Source organism: Columba livia, chromosome 1 (genome assembly GCF_036013475.1).
Source record: "Columba livia isolate bColLiv1 breed racing homer chromosome 1, bColLiv1.pat.W.v2, whole genome shotgun sequence".
Taxonomy (NCBI): domain Eukaryota; kingdom Metazoa; phylum Chordata; class Aves; order Columbiformes; family Columbidae; genus Columba; species Columba livia.
In genome coordinates, this window is record NC_088602.1 from 26,295,999 (window position 1) to 26,316,845 (window position 20,847).

At 34.7% G+C, this 20,847-nt stretch overlaps 1 protein-coding gene across 13 annotated transcripts in view; it reads left to right on the top strand.

The window, feature by feature from the left end:
- The window catches only part of NBEA (neurobeachin), a 490,360-nt gene that overhangs the window by 174,663 nt on the left and 294,850 nt on the right, over positions 1-20,847 (top strand). For 11 of the 13 annotated variants that reach the window (XM_065051668.1, XM_065051676.1, XM_065051716.1 and 8 more), the window contains 4 exons: positions 257-364; positions 2,082-2,250; positions 3,639-3,734; positions 15,014-15,452. In XM_065051668.1, coding sequence (XP_064907740.1) covers positions 257-364; positions 2,082-2,250; positions 3,639-3,734; positions 15,014-15,452 — 812 coding nt within the window. The remainder of the gene's footprint in view (positions 1-256; positions 365-2,081; positions 2,251-3,638; positions 3,735-15,013; positions 15,453-20,847) is intronic. The other 2 variants (XM_065051738.1, XM_065051753.1) reach the window with 1 other exon arrangement.

Genomic DNA, 20,847 nt, shown 5'->3' on the forward strand with positions numbered 1-20,847 from the left:
CTGGAAAGAAATACAGTTGTTCTGAACTACTGGGAAGATGTAACAATTTATATCTAAATAATTAGTATTAAGACAATAATTCAAAACATAATTTATTTCTAGAACTTTTAAAAGTCTGTTAATGTTGGAAGTATATTGGTTTTAAAAAAGCATCTAATATTTATGAAATATCCAATAAAGGTGTCAAAGAAGGATTTTAACAGAAATGCTTTGATATTTGTGGGAGGAAAAAAATCTCACTACTTTTTGTTTTTAGACTCCCCTTGAAAATGTCCCTGGCAATCTTTCTCCTATAAAAGACCCTGACAGGCTTCTGCAGGATGTTGATATTAATCGTCTACGAGCAGTTGTTTTTCGTGATGTGGTGAGTAATATGTGCTGTACTACTTTCTTCTGCAAAATCATCACTTATATTTTGAAAGAGATTTTGATTCTACTGGAATTAAAAATGTGCTTCACGTGTTGCACTTCATATATTATCTGCAAACCATCTGCTGGTGGCTTTGTAACTACCAGCCACTTTCTGCACTTTAAAGTCATACTGGTAAGATATCTGAGATTAATAGCTAACTGTGATCATCAGTCAGACTTGATCTTACATTAGCCAAATAATCACAGTCAGAATAAATCAGTTATGACCTATGTTGATTAAAACTGTATTACTGTCAGCTATTTGTCCAAGCCGGGTAGGAGGAAGACTTATTATATTTATTACAGAACTGCAGCAAATTGGTTTATAAAGACAATTTGTATTTCCACTAAATAAATATATACATAAACTTTATATAAGTATATAGAGAAATGTTTTCCATATTTGTCTGCAGCTGGTTTTAGCATAAAACTGTGCCACAATGTGGTTTTTTTTGAAAGTAGTACAACAGGAATTATTATTATATATATGTAAATAGATATGTTATGTTTAAACTTCTTCAATCTAAGTACAAGCGGATTGAATACTGAAGTTAGAAATATCTTTAAAAAGAAGCAAGTAGAACTTGACACACACACAAAAATGATCTTCCAGGATGACCTGATCATCTTGAAAGGGCATGGTTGAATTTGGGTGGAGAACTTCTGTCACTTACTCTTTCCTTAACTAAAGGAGAAGGGAATAGGGAAAATATTTCTGGCATTTCTATGAAAGAACTTAAGAAGAGGATTTCTAGGTATTTTAAGAATTGCAAAGACATGCAGCCAAATTAAATAACACTCAAAATATGTAGAAAGCAAGCACTGGATTTGTAATAGAAAATACGTACTTGTAGAATTGAAACAAAATGAAACCACTGTAGGAGTAAATACAGGTTGAAGTCTTAATTCTGCGCTGTTGGATTTTACACCATGATAATAATAAGACATTTCTGTTGAACTACAGCAGCTTAAGCTCAATCAGGATGATATCTAAGCCATAGCTGGTAGTTGCCTTGGACCAGCAGGCCATGTGGGGTGGGAGGAAAAGAAGACAGCAATGTGGCTGTGGTCCCAGCACTTAGTTAAATGAGAGTCCTGGAAAACTAGGATTGCTGCTTACAGTCCTGTTGAAGGAGAAGTCAGAATGTAGGAGCTGGGTTTTATTGCTGGAAGAAAAACAATTATCATACCCCTCCTGCTCGTATGTGTTACCAGAAGCTGTTATCCCTGCTTGTACACCCAGTGTTAGCTAAAAAAGCATCAGCAAGCTTAGTGCTCCCTCTCAGCAGCAGTGGCCTTTGTCTTCCTGTGGCAGGAGCTTTTGGAGTCTCATCCTTGGAGCATCACAGTCAGCTGCCCTTGCTGTTGAGAAACCTTGAAAGCACTTTCAGAGCAGAATCAGGCCCCTAGACTGACAAGCCCATTGAGTCCACAGTCCCAGAGATTTGTGTAGTTGCCAAATTACGTGTAAGATTTGGTCCTTGGTATGTGCTGTGTGTATAGTATTCCACTGAAAATGCATTAAAACTTCTGCGTTATTCATTTACTACTATGTTAACAGATTTAACATCTCAGAAGGGTGTTATTTATATAAAGCCTTGTGATGGTCTTGTGTTAAAATTCTATGGAAATGTGTGATATTATAATCTATTCCTTTTTCTCCAACACAGGATGACAGCAAACAAGCTCAGTTCTTAGCTTTGGCAGTAGTCTACTTTATTTCTGTTTTGATGGTCTCCAAATACCGCGATATACTAGAACCACAACGAGAAACTGCAAGATCTGGGAGCCAGGCAGGTAGAAATATCAGACAAGAGATAAATTCACCAACGAGTACAGGTATATTTGTTTTCTTCAGATACTATTTTTCATTTTTATATGCAGATTTTTTTACAACTGTATTTATTTTACTACAAAATATTTTTAGTGAATAGCTTAATATCTTAATAAGAAACTATTTGCCATTTTCTTCCTCTATAATCATTCAGTTCTTTAACACACATTGGCAGATTTCAGTTACTCTATATATTTGCTTATAGGGTATGATTAATTTTTGTTTGCATGTTGCTTTTTATGCCTTTTTTCTTTGATTTTAAAATAATTAAAAAGAAACAGGGTGCCTGATGGAGTTAAAGTTGTAAAGTACAAGATAGATGATTGATTCCTGAATCTGTTTTTAGTTAGTAAGAGCAGATATCTTTAACTCTATACTATGAAATGTATAAAGAGCAAACACAGCTGTTTGCCCATATGAACTGCTTTTGTTTGAATGAGGAGTTTTTTGCTAGGGTAGTGGTAAAATACCTTCTTGGAGTCCTGCTGTGTTGGTGCCTGCATTTAAAAGCCTATGGAAACAATATAATTAAAAGGAAGCATTTCTATTACCTTCTTTGACTGAACTGTTTGTGATTTTTATTATTAGTAGTGGTTTTTAGTAGCATATGCTCTTCAGCCTAAGAGAGAGGGAGTCTGTTAGCTGTCAGAACCCATCAGAAATTAGGGATCCAAACTTTACCCTGCTTTGTTTCAAATGTTTTACTCTGACAGTTCAGTAGGTTTTTTCACATCTGAGTGGGCTGATTATAACTCTACATTCTGTGTTAAAAGAGCTGAAAAAAGTAACTGAATTTGTCCATGTAGCTTTTTTATGTGTGTTTTTATTATTGTATTGATTTTTAATTGATTTCTTCATTTGTGGAGTTGCCAGTGTTCATAATTCATATAATTTATCTTTGCATTATATTCACATTAAGACATTATTTTCTGATTCATCATGATGTTTTTATTTGCTACTTCTACATAATTAAAGTGCTTTTGTAGGCTTTCCATTTTAAATATAATACATGAACATAGTCAATTATGAAAAATCATAACATTTTTGTGCCGTCCTGGTATATGTTATGGTTCTACACTAAGAAACTGCTGGTTTCAGTGAACTATTGCATCCATGAATGTCTTGCCTGTGTGCGTGTGTAGTATCTATATCTACCTGTGTCCCTTTTTCCCCATGAATGTTGCTCTTGAAGTGCCCAAACAATAGGTATGCTGTTTCCTATCTCTTGATACAGAACTTATTTTCTTCCTTTAGAAATGCATTATTTTTTTTTGTCGATAATACCATATTTGCATGTTTCAATGAGATAGGATATCTGTCATGGATCCACAGTGGACCAGGCCACACATGAATACTAGCTGGCTCACATTTGATTCCATGATTTTCTCCACAGTTGTGGTCATACCATCTATCCCTCACCCAAGTTTGAACCATGGATTCCTTGCCAAGTTAATTCCTGAGCAGAGCTTTGCCCACTCATTTTACAAAGGTAATATTAACATCATCTCCTAACCTGTTTGGGTGTTCTTATTTAATGTAATGTAATTCAAGAACTAAGTGTGATGTAATTGTTGATAAATAAGTATACGCCTCAGGTTACATGGAGATCAGACCTGATGATACCTTTAAAACTTCAACTTCCTGCCTACATTTTCCTAGGAAATCTCTTTCCCACTTTTACTAACAGTTATTAGCTTTACTTATTATGAAATAATATATATATTTTTTTAAAAAGCAGTCAGGAGGAGGGAATGGTGTGGAAAATTTTAAATGCTTTTGCTTTGTGGTTATTCCACTACAATATTAGGTCCATAAAAATAAATCAGGACTATTTTAAAAATATTGCATACCACATAAAGTAGTACTTTTATAGTATTCCCTTTCCCTGTATATTTTCCTGTTCTTTTGCCTTCCTTTCTTGTGTTTTTTCTTGCCTTCTTTGATGGTATGTAACCTCTGATATTGTATGTATTGTGAATTATTTTATGCTTGTTAGTTAATGTGCTGTGCCATGCTTTTCTTGAAGGAAACCGCTTTTGTGACCAGAGCAACTATTATGTGTTTTGGGCCTGATTTGTTTTGTTTGTTTGTTTGTTTTGATTAATGTAGGGAATATGTTTCTCAGATGTCATTGCTTGAAAAAGAGAGGATTACCTGAGTGTAACTTTAGCCAAGTTTGCATGTACGTTTCCCCATTTTTCTGCATGCTCTGTACTGTGAACACGGAATTGTAAACTAGGTTAAAAAATTTCATCTGATGAAAATGTGCTTGGTATCATTTAAAAAAATCTCAATGGGTAAAAACATTGATGTATAAAAAGCGTGATAGGTTTAAAATTGCATGCTGTTTATAAAAAAAAAAGAAATAGTTAGCTTCCTAGTTTAGTAACAACGCAACTTTTATTTATCATGTACTGTTTTGGGAGTAATATGTTAAAATACTCATTATATTAACTTAAACTATCACTATGATAATCTGGCATTTCTTAAACTTTTGTGTGTGCGTGTTTATACTATAAATTGTTTGAAACTCTAACAACTAGTAAGCAAGGGTTTGTGATTTTGATTAACAGGATTATTGTCTGCCATACAAGGAAAAAAATATTATTTTTTGATCATTCAATTTGCTAAGGTAATATTTTTTATCATGACAGTTGCGTTTCTGTGATTTAATCAAACATTGATAAAGAGGCACATTACAGTATGTGATCCGTGTGTGCTTCTTATGAGTAACTACAGCTGCTGTCAAGTGCCAGTTACAGGAATTTTCAACATCATTGTACGTGATATGAAACTTCTCAGTTCTCATGATGTATGATGTTTACCTTTGCCTAGTGTATTGGTGGTATTATATGTGAATAAAATGTAGTATTGAAATAAAAGACTTCAAAATATAGTTTGCAGGGAAATAAATTCTACCTTTACTTACAGGCGTTTGTAGGTGGTAAAATAAGGATTTAACATTTCTTTTACTGTTAATCAAATATTGTTCACAACCTATATGTTATCTTATGGTGCTTAAAGGAGAAATTTATGTCTCTATCTGTAGATTTACTCCTTGTCATAAGTTCGTCACAAGTTCTGGGTTTCTCCTGCTAGTTTCTGATAGCTTTAAAGGGTTTGCAGTGCTTCTAAAATAGTCTGTGCTTAGTCTGACAAAGCAAAACTTGAAGAATGAAAAGAAAGCTCCCCCTCTTTTCAGTTTAGGTCACATATATAGTATTGCTCTTTGGAGTAATTTATTATCACAGTCTCAAGGAAAATAGCAGATCAGAACTATTCTCTTGTACCTGAAGGATGCCTGAGAAACACAGTCCTACAAATGTTGCCAGACTTCTTTCTGTTCACAATACCAAGAATTAGAATGAGTTAGACTTTTGGGGTGTCAAATGGCTCAGTTTCACTGCATTTATGAAGATTAAAAACTGGAGACTTTAAATCAAGAATTATTTAAATGGAAGAGCCTGTCAAGTGGTCTAAAAAGTTGCTTGGCCTTTTGGTTTGTCAGATTTCTTCAGCTGACCGTGATGAAGAGAAGTTCTTCAACATAATTAAAACATGGAGGTGTATTAAGGATGGGAATTGCATTCAAAGTGTCTTTGCCAGAAGGGGAGAGTTTTCACCTGATTAGTCAAAGATAACAACATTCTTTATCATTCTCACTGTCTCTGACTGTGCGTATTGCAATATGTCCCTCTGATAGCTTCTTTCTTCTCTACTTAACAGTGTGCAGTGCTACTAATCTTCACCTTCCTCCATTGTAAAGTATTTTTGAATAATTATTTGTTTCCTTGTATGATTGAGGGCATTTTCAATTTTGTTCTTTTGTTTTATAAGTATTCAAGTCTCCTTTTTTTGCCTGCTGAGTGTGCGAGATCCTTGAAAAAAAACTATTCCTTGCAGTCTGAAGTACTAACAAACCCCTTTATAAAAATCTTTGCCTTTCACCTTTAGCAACATCTTCCACAAAGATCTTGTGTGAGAAATCTTAGCTGTGTCTTATTTAGTAAGGAAGGAGTGCTAGAGCTTAATCTCTACTCATGGTGATGGGGGATGATTTGAAGTCCTTTGAAAAGCTTCCTTTCAAATTCATTAGGATGAAGATAGGCCCAGTAAGTAAAGCTACTTCCCACGGAAGGCAGACAAGCTTCTCCTGTTTCATTCTACAAGCACGTATATGAAATTAACCTTAACATCAGAAGAGGTTCCAGTCTTTGTAGGACCATTCTCAAGACTCTTCTAATGCATCTGACTTGTCAGTTCCCACAGTCATTTCAAGATGAAATCTTAGACAAGACATCATGAGTGGTTTTTACCTTTGTCCTTTTGGCCAGCAAGTGCTACCCTTGTGAACTGACTATAAAATGCTGAAATTTGTATTTTTGGAATTGTAGCTATTGGAATAGTTTAGAAAATAATGTTTTGTTCTTGGTTGATTTATCTGGTAAGATAAGGATGTTTTCCTGAATTGATATTGAAAATGTCTCTATTTGGAAGGTGTGGAAGTCAAGACTGAAAAAGTGGGACTAGCCCTTTCTCTTACCAGGTAGAGGGTAATCAGTACTTCATTTTGAGAGCAGAAATATCTTGTAATTGGAATAAGACCCGCGAGAAATAGAGAAACTTGGTATCTTCAGTTAATAGAAGCTAATAACCTGTACTACGTAAAACCAAGTAACCTCTTTAAATTACAGCTATGAATTTGCAGAAGTTTTAGCTATGGTGGTCAGGATCATTTAAGATGATATTTCTGAATTCTGGTCATTATTGAAGATATCCTTGCTTACCTTGAAGGTTTATTGGACTAGTCTTTCTTTCAACAGTGCTTCCAAATCTCCAGCAGTAGAAAAGTGTGAATAATCTCTTTCTACGCTTCAGCTGGCAACCTGTTAATTACCAAGAACACAATTATTTTTAACCTAGTAACGGAAAGATATTTTCAGTCAAAAACTGACATTTCCACTTAAAATTACTCAGGAGTGCTTTGGCAATGAAAGCATTGCAACAGTGCAATTCACCCAGTCGTGGGAAGGAAATCAATATTTAGCTTTTTGCAACATTTTATCAAAAATGTATTGGCTTTTCAACACCCTTGATATCACTGTCTGTATTTTCCCCAAAGCACTGTAAACAGATTTCTTAAAGGTGTGTGCTGTGGATGAACTGAAAGCTATTGATTTTTTTTTTTCTTGGCAGAACAAACTATATTAAAAGTTGCAGGAATAGCTTTTTCCTTTGAAGATGGGTAAAACATCAAATTTTTCTGATCTCATATGTGTACAGTACTCTGGGTATTGTACATAGCTACACTATTGTTTGTATTCCTAATGTAGTAGCATAGAGATTTCCAGCCTATTTTTAAACTAAATGTTTTGCATAAGTGTAAAATTTTAACTATGCAAAGTGGACTAATGGACTAATTTTGAAATACCCTTTGCCTCCACAAAATCCTGACAGAATTCACGGCTCTCATCTTCCTCAAAATCTATTTACATGTATTTTTTCAAGAAACTGAGTAAATGTTATAAGGGACATGGATGATAATCATGAGGATCCTAGAAATAAAATTCTACAGAATATCTGCCTGCAGCTCAAAATTGTCATGTTGCTTTCCTGATGAAATATATGCTGCCTGTTCCAGCTGCCTCTGAGATAGTATACATTTGAAGATCATGAGATAATGATAAATACATCTTGATCTAATATTTACTGCCCTACATGAACTACTTAAGACATCAGAAGAAAGATTTGCACATATATTTCATTATTAATTTATTGATCATTATGTATGCATGAAGTGGTTGTAATGGCTTTTTTTTAAGTAACATTAATAATTCTTTTCATTTGTACTAATTACAGATGTTTTAAAAGTTCTTTGATTTTTCAAAGTAGTGCTTAATGTAAAATATTTTTAATTTTAAGTTTGATCACATCTAAGGAACATACTCCGTGCTTCAGTTTTGTGGCTGGATAGTGTAACCTAGATGACAGATTTTTTTTTAATTACTTTTGCAACAAATATCTAATCACAAAAACATCATATTTCTCAGAATGGATCAGAAATACAGATGTTGGCATAGATTACTGCCAACTGCTCTGTTTTTTCATTATGTGTTTTTGAGTTTACCCAAGACAAAAATAAAATAAATAAATAAATACTTGAAACTGACAAAAGCTAGGGAAATTCAGCTAAAAAATACATATTGCCATATTGTTCCTAATTTACACTTGCTTAAATGTAAACAGCTGTTGTTATACTCTGAAGCTGACCTTACTTTAATGCAACTTTTAGGTTTCTTAGATTTATCTTATCTGAAGTCTTGTTTAGTTAATGCCTGGGTAGTGCGTTGTTTTGGAACTGCTGGTATTTTGTTTGGCAACCAGGTAATAAATCAGACTGATTTACAAATGTCTTATCTATCAAGCACTTAGTGAAAGAGGTTTGATTAGTAAGGAAGAATCAAGATGTTGATTAAATTGCATTGCCTGAACAGATCAAGAGCTATGTCTGTCGTAAGTGGATTTTTCAATACTCTGGCCAAGGTAGAAGGAGCTGCCCTTTGTGCCTGCTTGAGTTCAGGAGCAACTGCGGGGAAAGAAACAAATGATTAGACTTTTGAGGAATTTTGCAAATAGAAGAAATTTCTGGTGAGCAAAAAGAGAAGACTTGCACTTAGAGGTGTCCAGCTGTGGAAAACGGCTGATGGTAACTATGTTCTCTGCCATTCTCTTTGTCACTTCCCAACCTTGATTTCCCCACCCTCATTCTCTCCTGCTGCCTTTCTCTCCCATTTCACAGCTTCTCTGTTTTTCCTGTTCCAGTGCTACAACCTTTCACCTCACAAATCCATTCTGGTTAAAAGGAAATTCCCAGTCCTCTGTCTTAAATCTCCTATCTCAAGATCTGAACCAGTTCTGGCAGGAATTTCCCAAACCTGGATAAATGGTTTGGCTAAATAACAGATGTGGGCTAAATGCAGGATGTACTTATCAAATGTGTTCCTAGATGAAAGCCTGATAGTGCAAGAATGACAAAAAATAACCCTGAGCCAGCCTCTTTTTCCTCACTTTTTATAATTCAGTTAACAAGGAGACTTGTTTAGAAAAATGTTTAGAACAACAAATGAGTTCTGCAAAACAAAAAGCAAAGTTTCTCAGGTAGCCTTGCTTCAGAAACGACGGAACTACATGAACTCCATTAGTGCAGCACAAACAAATTTGCCTGTTAATGCATAGTTATTACATGAAGAGTAATACTAGCCAGGCTGCCAAAATGAGTACACGTTATGTGGCTGGGCCATGACCAGGATCGCTATACAGGGAGTTTTTACTGTGGTCTCTTTGTAACTTTCACATAGAAATAGAAGTGCCAACAGGAGAAAAGGCCCTGAATAGATACAGAGCAACTTGGTGTCTTAATGTTTCCTATAGGGTGATTCTTCTCACTGTTGTGCCTCCACCTCTGAGGACATTTCCACAGCAAGTCCATTCTTGGTGACTCCTTTCAGTGTACTTTTAAATAAGACCCCTATTACTCTTTGGTAATTACTCTTCAGTTCCGCCCCAGTTCTTAGTTTCTCATCTCAGTTTAATTGTGCTGCTTCTCATATGTGAAAACTAATAGACTGATGTTGCTAGGAAGAATTTTTTAACTCTGTTTGTAGTCTAGAGCTTAGGAATTGATTAGTTGACTCTAACACCTATGGAGGAAGCTATAATATCACTGCCTGGTTGGTTTGAAAGCATTTTCAGCTTCTAGTCCATGAAAGTTTGTAGAATACTACAAAGGAGTCTTTAAAAAGCAGCTAATAAGGTTATTATCAATGCCTTAAGTTAGCTATGCAGAAAACAACTCAACAAATTTTCTAGTGCACATGCAGACTGAAAGGTGACAGCAACTCCTCTATCAAGATTGTCCCACGCTTCCTGTTACCAACTGTTGCTGTATTGTTTTCAGCAGAAATTTGACAAGGATTTGGGCTGGTGTGACTTTCAAATAAATGTTCAGCCATGTTGTAAGTAGTTAATAATTTTCCTACTTTTTTAACTTTTAAAATTTTCAGCTGATTTTTATCTAGTAGGGGGTTTTAATGACACAAAAAAATAAAAACAAAAAAACCCACAGGAATATACACACAATTTTTCAAATGTTTTAAGTAAATAAGGTTTTAAAGTAGAATATTTTGTGCTTTTTTTTTTTTTTTATATTTACCACAGAAGTGAAATATCTCATTATTAAGTTAATAAACGGGGTGGGGGTGGGTGTATTTTTTAGGTGTGTAGAAGTAGTTCAAGATCTATTTAGGTAACTCAGTAGGTTAAAACAATTACAATGCACTTCATAAATCACAAGCAAACAAGATATTTTAGGGAAAGAGTGTGACGGATGAGGTCACCAGATATACAATATGTCATTTAGTTAACTTAAGCCCATATTTTTCCCATAATGTAGTAGATGAACTCATTAGTTACAATGAAAAACAGTAAGAAAGAGGCATCTGGCTTCCAACTGCCCGTTTCTGACAGGGTTGAGATCATGAGATCTAGTAATGTTTCTGCTTTGTCTATTGACATGGCCTTGTGCTGCAGAAAACTGATGAGGTTTGCTGAAAATTTACAGGCTTACTGTCACAATGTTAAAACATAGACAGAAGCAATCAGTTATATTTTTGCTTCCGTTCATATTTATTATTTTGCTAAGTTTCTTTGAGTAGGATTTTTATAGTAGCATACTCTTTACTGGTTTAAGATTTTTCTCAATAACATTATGAAGCAGTATTCTTCACTCCTGAAGGCAACAAGTGCTATGACACAGATTAAATAAGCATAGAATGAAACTTGTGGATATGCAGTGTTGTAACTAAAATTGGTTGGGTTTTATGACCTATGCTCAGGAGTTTATAATTTACCTAAAATAGTACTAATAATAATGCTGATCCAGAAGGACTTATATCTTTCAGATATATTTATCTGAAATTCACAAATACTAATTTTCTAGTATTCTAGTATTCAGTTAAGCAGTTTTATCTGTTCTGAGATTATTTTTCTGCAATTTACAGAAGTAAATTAGACCTTTTAAACCCACCAAAATTCCTAGAAGTTTTAAGAATGAGATGAATTTCAGTAGTCTTAGAGATTCTTATTCATAGTGATAAATCAGACTAAGCTTAACTGACTTAGTGAAGCATATTTATATTAGATACTAGAGACACAATAAGAAAAGTAAAGATACAAGTCTGGTTTCTCTGGATATCAAGTATCCATACACTTACCTGTATGTAGAGTAACTTCTTTTGATATTATTTTCCTAAATCACTTTAGTTAGCATTATATACTGTACAGTATGTCATATCTAAATTCTATACCCAAAAATTCAATTTTCCTTCCATTTTTAACTTGAAATGGTACAATCCTCTGTAACTACTCCTACATTTATACAGTCCTAAAATTGCATTCGGCCCTTGTAAGGCAACCGCAAGGCTGATGTGGCTCCCAGTGAAAATGGGTTTGACACCCATGCCCTAGGGTTTTTATTCTCATTTGGGAACAAAGGATTACAAGGCACCTGCTGAGTAATTAAGTGCAACCCTATTTATAGAGTCTTGAAATTAACTTGTATTTTTGAATTCACAACTCTAACTGGAAGGCTCTTCCAGAATCTTAATTCCATAGTGATGGCTGTCACTTCTCAATCTGAATGTATTCTTGGTGAGTTTGCACTCAATTTTTCTGATGCTAAGTCTTCTATTTAGCTTAGTTCCTTTTTCTGGAGTTTTCGTCCTGAAAATATATGTATAATAGTTGTTGTATACCTTCTCAGTATTAGATTGGCCAGACTGTATCAGCCAAACTGTTTTGTGCAACAGTTGATTGCTGTAGCTCTCCATAGTGGCACTTCCATGTTCCTCAAACATATCTGTGTATGCAGTATTCCATAATGAACCCTCTAATGCCATTAATACTTAACTCTTGCAGGAGATATTTTTTCAGAAAAGTTTGGAATCACGGTTGCCTTTTCCATGGTAGTGTTGTATCAGTAATTGAATAATTAGCCAGTGACTGATGTATCCCGGCCCTTCTCTTCAGTCATTTCCAGTTGATGAATTCAACTTACAATGGGAATCTCTGTGTTAGTTGCTGGATGCACAGCTTTTCACTATTGAATGTAATTTGCAGTTCTGTCATAATTCTTTATTATAATCATCCTTCTGTGTGTCAGTTGTAACTTATAACTTCATCTTCAGCAAATTTCACCAGAATAGTTTTTACTTTTTTATCTGAAATCTTTATTAAAAATTAAAAGAGAGAACTCCCGTGGTAGTTTTCCTCAATCTGATGTTTTTTCTTTTGAAGATATTTGATGGCTCTTTCTTAGCCAGTTTCTTTTCCCACCTTCTATTAATTTCCATGTTCTCCCGACTAAATTATTATATGTTGTGACAACCCCAGCTTTAGTGAATTTTACAACATTGCCCCTTATGTTCTTTGAACAATAAATATTTTAAAAGCTCTTTTAGCAAAGCGGGTTTATAATCTGTCTCATTCCATTCCATTTCTATTCTTTATGCTAAAATAAATCCTGAAATCTTGCTTGCTGTTCAAGGCTTGTTGTTGTCCAGATGATTTTTCCCCTTTCTTAAAAAGAAAAAATGTGTTCTTCAGTCATATGTCGCTGTCTCCCCTTACTTGTTTGACAAAAGTACTTGTTACTAGACCAGTCATTTCATAGGCTGTTTCTTTCAAGATTGGCTTGGAGTCAGTTTATTCCCATTGTTTCAATACATTAAAATTTTTCTTCTGGTTTAGTTAGGGTATTTGAATTTCCACAACTGCATTTCCATTAGCTTTACTATCTTTAGTTTTGTGTTCAGCATTGTTTGCCTTGATGAAAATTGAGAGTTAGTGTATTCTAACTTCACCATGTAGTGGACTGTCTTCTTTTTTAGTGTCCTCTTTTCACTTACATAACAATGGAACCTTATGCTATTTTACTTACCCTACATTACAAGGCAACACTCTGCTTGACTGCCAGTGCAAGTACTACTCTTCCCTTCATTTGAGAAGTGTTGTCTTTGTGTGGGTGAAGTTTAAAGTAGCAAACAAGCAGAAAATTCATTAGCATCATTCTGTGGATCAGATGTCCTTCTGTGCCAAATATAGGCAGTACTAAGTAGATATGGATTTTTTTTTATTTTTTATTTTTTATTTTTTTTTACTTCCTGACCAGGCTGATGCTAAGTGCATTTTATGCAGCTCATAAATCCCATCTCTACATCCTGCTTCACAAAGCAAGGCTCATATCTATTTGATAAGATGTGTTTAATGCACTTAGGGGAATGAGAAGAAGGAAGTGGCTTCAGCATTTATGGCTGTCGAAAGAAGAAAACAATACTCCTTATAATGGGTTGTTCTGCTTTGTATTTTTAAAAGCCTCTTCTATCTATATGTGTTTATTAACACTTGTACACATGGAGAGTTTTAGGCTACCATTAGTTCAAACACCTAAATAATCTCATACAGAATTTGTATGTGCACAAGCATACACACACACTCCTGCCCATATGGTAGATACATAGATATTTTACACCTGACTGCATCAACCAATCAGTAATATGTTATGTGATTGTTGTTAAATTGTTGAAGGACATTTTGTTCAGAATAGGCAGAAGGGCAGAGCTTCATCTAAGTATGCTGTATTTTCCATAATATCTAAAGTGCTATATCAGAACCATCAAAAAAATTAAAAAGTTTGTAATCATACACAAGTGAGATAAATTTTATAATCAAGACAAGTGATCTGATAAAAATAAGGTAGTTCGAAAATAAATTAAAAAATCGGTTTTAGTGCAAGCTTTTTGTCATTAAAAATAGTCACAGTCCCTTGCTCTAAAAAATGTAACCAAGAAGAATAATATGGAAGTTATTCACAGCTCTAGCTACCTTTCTACAAAGCACAGTAAATTATTCTTATTTAATGAAGTTATTGTGTCTGTTTCATTGAAGTGATTGATAAAGGTATGCGTTTCTCGGTTACAAGATGTTGTAGAGTCCGTTGTAGTCTGGAAATGTTCCAGACTCAACAGATTTCACTTTCTTGTCTCCACAAAGCTTTATTTTGTTCTTAACATTTGCTATAAAGAATTACAGAATTTTACCTTTTGTGAGGAAGGGGAGTTGCATAAAGACTGAAAAATAACACTTCTTATTTTCATTAATGTGTAAATAAATTTATATTCAGTGTAATGATGTGTGTGTAAAAATGTGTACAATACAAATTTAAAACAAAAGATAAAGCAAACAAAAAAATTAGCCTTTTTTTTTTTTGAATGCAAGCTTAATATTTACTAACAGCGATAAAGAGACTGAATTTTATAGCAATCCTAAAGCATAAGTAATTGCATTTTTCTCTTCCAGTAGTCTCAGAGATCATACAGGAATGCAGTCAATAGGTTATAATTTTTAATGTTGTTTTTGCTGGCAGCGTTCTGCTATTTGATTACCGTGTTAGTAGTGGGCTGTAATTTCTAAATGTCACTGAGCTTGCATAATGCAACTTCAGGCATCCTCTTCCAAGCCTTTATATATGCCAAAGAGCTATTGAAAGCAAAATGTTTTGCATGTAGAATGAGTTTTTAAGGTGTCAACTACTAAGATTAGTCGGCTTTCTAAAATTTACATTTCTGTCTTTTAAAACCTCATGATCATATTCTTAGGAAAAAAATTTGAACTAAGTTATAAATATTGTTCATAATCTCTATTTCACTGCAGAGACACCAACTGTATTTCCAGAAAATATCAAAGATAAAGAAACACCGACACCAGTTGAAGATATTCAGCTGGAAAGCTCTATTCCTCATACAGATTCTGGAATTGGAGATGAACAGATGCCCAATATTTTGAATGGGACAGACTTGGAGACCAGCACAGGCCCCGATGCTATGAGTGAACTGTTGTCTACTTTGTCTTCGGAAGTGAAGAAATCTCAGGAGAGCTTAACAGAAAGCCCCAGTGAGATCTTGAAACCCGCATCATCGATATCCAGCATCAGCCAAAGTAAAGGCATCAATGTCAAGGAAATACTGAAAAGTCTTGTGGCAGCCCCTGTTGAAATTGCAGAATGTGGTCCGGATCCAATCCCTTACCCAGATCCCGCACTGAAGAGAGAAGCTCATGCTATTCTTCCCATGCAGTTTCACTCGTTTGACAGGTATATGGCTGGATTTATTATTTTATATTGATATTATTCAGAAATTTAGAGGATTTTTTAAAACACGGTTATTCTCCTATTGGTTTGTCTTAGACTATATTAAAAAAAATAGCTGCATTACTTCTCCTTTTCTATGTTACCAAAACAGACTGTATGGACAAAAGTAATTCACCTTATTTTTCTCTTTTAGCAGTGAATAAAACTCTACAAGGTACTTGGGAAACAAGCCTTTTGTAAAGAAATACTTTTGCAATGAAATCTTTCTTCCTTTAAAACAGGTTTTTAGTGAGGAGGAGAAGGAGTAATATCTGCTGATACAGAGCAGACAGGCTGTGCAGAAGTTCAGTCAAATATTCTTTCAAAGGCCTAAATTTTAATTGGATCCATCATTGCACTGTTTTCTGGTACTGAAATGCTTTTACCATGGCAAATCGTTTGCATGGTCATGGTAGAAACCAGTTTCCTTTTAGGTCTTTAAAAAGCAAATACAATCAGAAGTTAGTGTTTAAAAATAAACTGCTGAACATTTCCACAAAGAATCCTTTGTTTTCTTTTTGAGGTTGTAGATTCCAAGGTTCTAATTAATATACTTTTCTTTACATGTCCAGTACATCTCAGTTATCCTGAACATAAAAGTTAAGATGTGCAATCAACAGCATCCTTCTAGAAGAAGGGTAACTTGTTCCATTGTGGGCTCAACTTGTTCCATTGTGGGCTCAATCTTAACCTGTGCAAAGAGCTAACTCTTAGTGCATGTTGGTGCGGTTACATTTTCCACTATGACAAGATCCCTGCAGTTTCTTCATAAGAATGTTTTAAAAAATTTCAAAAAATGGAATCAAGACCTAACTCAAAGATATGGTAAATCACGTGCCAAAATTTTTGCAAAATTGCAGAAATATATTAGTTCATCATGCAGGTACAAGAATTAAAATTCTGGAGGAAAAAAGTAAAACAAGAAAATGGCTATATTATGATTTATGAGAAAAATCCATCCGAATTTACAGAAAACCTGCAAAAATGCCACAAATGTCTTCATTAAAGTCTTAAGAAAAAGAATATGCAATCAATGTTTTCAGTGTCACGTAAATAGCAAAGTTCTAGAAGAGACATGAGCATTTTAAAATAAAAATGGAGATGCACTTTTTCATTAGGAATTCCATAGAAAAACTCGTGCCTTTTGTCTGCATGTATATGTATGCATGTACATGCTTCATGTCTGGACCATACCTATTGTGGTAGGCATTTCATATGAAAAGTTTGCTTAGGAGCCTAGGGGATTTATTGTTGTGTGTTTTGGTTTTATTTTTCCCTACCCTGTTACTCTGCTGACCAAGTTGCGATTCCATGATTTACTGCACAAAGTGTATGGCTATGTTTGTAGTGATGACCGATGTCATACCATATCAACCCTTGGCTTTGTTTACTTCTTTGGCAAAAAAAGTGATAATGGTTGAGGTTTAGGAAAAAGAAGACCCATCTGTGTCAATTTTGTTGGGATATTTTTTTCTCTTCAATAGATCATCCTGCTATTTCTTTTTGGTGCATGAGGTACGTAAGGCTTTTTGATACAAGCAAAATCAGTAGGTTCACACAGGTCCTAGCTGATCAGGAAGTGTCAAATTCTTATCTCCAACTAAAGTTTTATAGAACTGTGGGCATCCCATTAAAAATACTAATATTCCTAGCTGACAGGAACTCAACTGGCTGGTTGCACCTCATGTCTGTATCAATGAATAATGACCACTGTCCAGGCAAAGGCTTCTTTGTACACTTTGTGCATGTTTTCAGAACAATTACTTGACCACTGTGGCAATCTTTGGAGGCAAAAGATGGGTGGCGTTGTCACTTTTCTTTTTGAAATTACAAAGAAGGAGTAGACTGAGATCCTGACCCTATAACTCTTCATGAGGAGTGAAACAAAGGTTGGGGGGGGGGGAAATCTTGAATAGTATATTGAAATAATATTAGAATTACTTAAAATATTGTGAAAGCAACCTGAGTTTTAGCTTGTGGTGGTTTATGAACATTTTGTGTTGCCTATAGTTTACCAATTTTCACTGAAATATTGGATAAAATTACAGCTCGATTGCTTTTCCATGCTTGCTCATGTAAATAAAGTTGCTTTTACTGATATAAACTAATAAATAATATACTCTACATGCATTTCAAAAGCTAACAACATGCCTGTGGACTATATTACTGTGGGATCTTCTGTTGCTGTATGTTGTGCACCTTTTGGTACTTCACTGAGCAATGTGTCTGTTGGTCACGTTTATTCTCTTTAGGGAGAATCACGAGCAATGGAGTGTATTGTTTTGTCAGGTTTTATTTGTTTCATTTTTCATAAAACGTACACAGTGATTCCATATTTATAGTCAAACTGAGGTTAGAGAAATGTGTTTTTTGCTTTAGTCAAAATATATCCTTAATCCTTGTGGGGCTAGGCTTCAGTTTTTGCATTTAGATGGCTGAGTGCCTTGTAAAAAAAAAGAGCCGATGTAATAAGTAATTAGTAGAAAAGTGATGGTGTCTTCATTGTTTCAAAAATATTTCTTTAACTGTAATCACTGATCTTACATGCAGGGAAATGCTATATAAAGCAAACTCCTGTAAATAGACTTGAAGTTAAGAATTCTGTTTTATAATTTAATATTATATGTTTTGCTCTGCATGTTCTTTTAATTGTACATTGCTAACATGTTCATAAGAGCAATTGTGGAATGGGCTACAGTGTTCTTCTGTAGAATTTGTGAAGTTATAAATGAAATATAAAAGCAGGAAATGTGTCCAGCATGTTTTATCAAATAGGACTTGTGCGTAGCTAATGTATGCAGCAGTCCAAGTACTATCGAATGTAAATGATGAGGTGATATTGATGAAAGGAGGGGATTGAGGTCTCGGGGGGCGCTGATGACGGATTGAACAGAAGCGGCCTTGCACCGCACGTAACTCAAGTCTGTCGTCTTCACCGCTCAAAGCCGTAATGGGAGGTGGCAGTCTGAAATGAGTTGCCACGGCAAAGAGTATTATTTTTGAAATGCTTTCACACAAATCACTAGGCCCTGCATACAACTTAGTTTCATGCTTTAATGTCATCAGGAGGCACAAATTGGTGTGTCTAATTGTTTGCCACCTGCCAGCAAAATGAGCTGCCAGCCAGCCAGACGGGTTTGATTGTCTGTCAGCTCTTCAATAGATTGAGAGTGACAACATCAAAAATTTCACTTCAAACTCTGAAGCTTTGAGCAGCTTTTCAGAGACCTTTTCCCCACAAGTGCTTCTGGACAACTGCATTTTTCAATTAGTTTTCAATATATTGCTGCCTTCTGCCTCATCTGTCTTAAGGTAGCTGTAATTACATTATGAGCTATATAAACAGATTTCTGGGACACCGGAGCCTGGATCCTCAAAGTTATGACATGTCTTTTAGCATCAGACTGAATTATTTGAAAATGGCATCCAGGATGACATTTTTAGAAGCAAACACAAAGGGTTATTTCACCTAGATTTGCGACTAATGGAGCATAACTCACGGATAATTCCTTTTTGCCTTCTCATCTTTTGTCTGACAAAAATCAGTCTCTGCTATTGATTTTTAGGGTTTTAGGACTTCTTGTTTCTGGGGTTTTTTTTTGTCAATTGGCATTTGTCCCACTAGATACAACTTGAACCTTTAATGTTCATGAATTTATTTTTGATTCTACGCAGTACCACATTCTGAAGCTTTTTTTTTCTGTTCTACTGTTTTCTAGTAGAGAGTTTTTAGAGGGGTGCTGTTATTGAAATTGAAAGTGCTTATGGGTTTGTGTCTCATATGTTATTTTTCCAAAGTGAGGTAATTTACGTATATTTTCTGTACTTAGCAGAATTATTTTAATAGGAAGCGTGCTTGCATAAGCAGAAAATCTTGAATTCTTAGAAATGAGAAGATCAGTTAGTTCTGCTGCTTTTAAATACCTTATTCCCTTTTAATTCATTATCACGTCATAAATTGGGATACTATGAGTTTGTGTGGTTTACAAGCTCAGTCTTTACAAGCATATTTTGAAATATTTGAAGGGCACATTTTTGAAGTATTCTAATTTGGTTTGTTGTTTGTTTGGGGTTTTTTTGGTGTTGTTTGTTTTTTTCTTCTTTTTCTTTTGTTAATTTTCCCCCAGAGAAGGCCTTTGGGGCCAGTTTTAAAGGCATTTATGTGCTAGAAAAGGGGGACATCTTGTGAAATCCAGTTAGGGCTGATACATATCCTGCCAGTTATTACAGAGAAAGAAAATCTTCAAAGACTATGTTTAGCGTGTTTTAGATATGTAGGCTATTTTTAGAAGAACTACTCAGAGTACCTATACAATTTACTAGCTTTTTTTTTTTTATACTGACTGAAAGAATGGGAAAAAGACAAGAACTATGAGAGAAGTTGCACTGAAGGTTCAAATAAGGAGGTTCAATATTTATGTGTTGCATATTTGCCTACCTTTGGGAGACCATTGATATGCACTGGTCTACACAGTAACATAAATAAAATATCTGAATCTCAAAGGTTATAGTCCTGTTAGAGTCATTAGATTTTTCAAAAAAAAATGATGGCTGAAAAATAGATTTGATTTTCCTGAAAACTTAATAAAAGTGAGTTATGAATAAATATGTTTTAGTCTTCTCCCAACAGAAAAGGTTTCTTAAGGTCATAATGAAAATTAGTTGGAGAAAACTGGGAGAGTTACAGGTGCTGTTTGTACTTAGTCATTACATTCCCTATTACTTTGGGTATCACAGTAGATTGTAAACATGTGAATGAAAAAACTAATCTGTAGTGTAGGAATTAAGTTACTCATCTGGGGTTCCAGTTCACTCTCAATAATTTTCCTCATCTTTATGCAGTGGAGATTGTGGTCCAAAGGAAAGACTTGAGAGCTCCTCTCTGTAGAATGTCTTTTCTAACATAGCAGTTAAAATACACTCCAGAGAATGGGAAATTTGGTTTCAGATCCTGTTAGGCAGAGAAGGGAGCTGGAGTTGCATTGTCTTTATTCTTGGAGGGTGTCTTAGCCACTTGTTTACTAAATAAAATCGGGGACAATCTTCGTTTAGAACAAATTCATCCTAAATTTATGAATAGGTTAAAGTCAACCAAAATTGGGTATATTGACCCTCATTTTTTTTTCATCAAGCTGTAATCACATTCCCCTTGTCCATTGTTTAGCCACCTGTACACAGGTCGCTCTTTCAAAACTCTTCTTATAACCTGTGTGATGTGTGTCTTTTCATGTTCATATGCATGGATCTCTAGGTATATCTTAATTGAAGTCTTACATATGTTCCATCAGGAGAAACCAGCCTCTCTCCAAAATGATTCACTGTGTATACAGTTGAAAATTGTGCCAGATTTTTGTCTTGC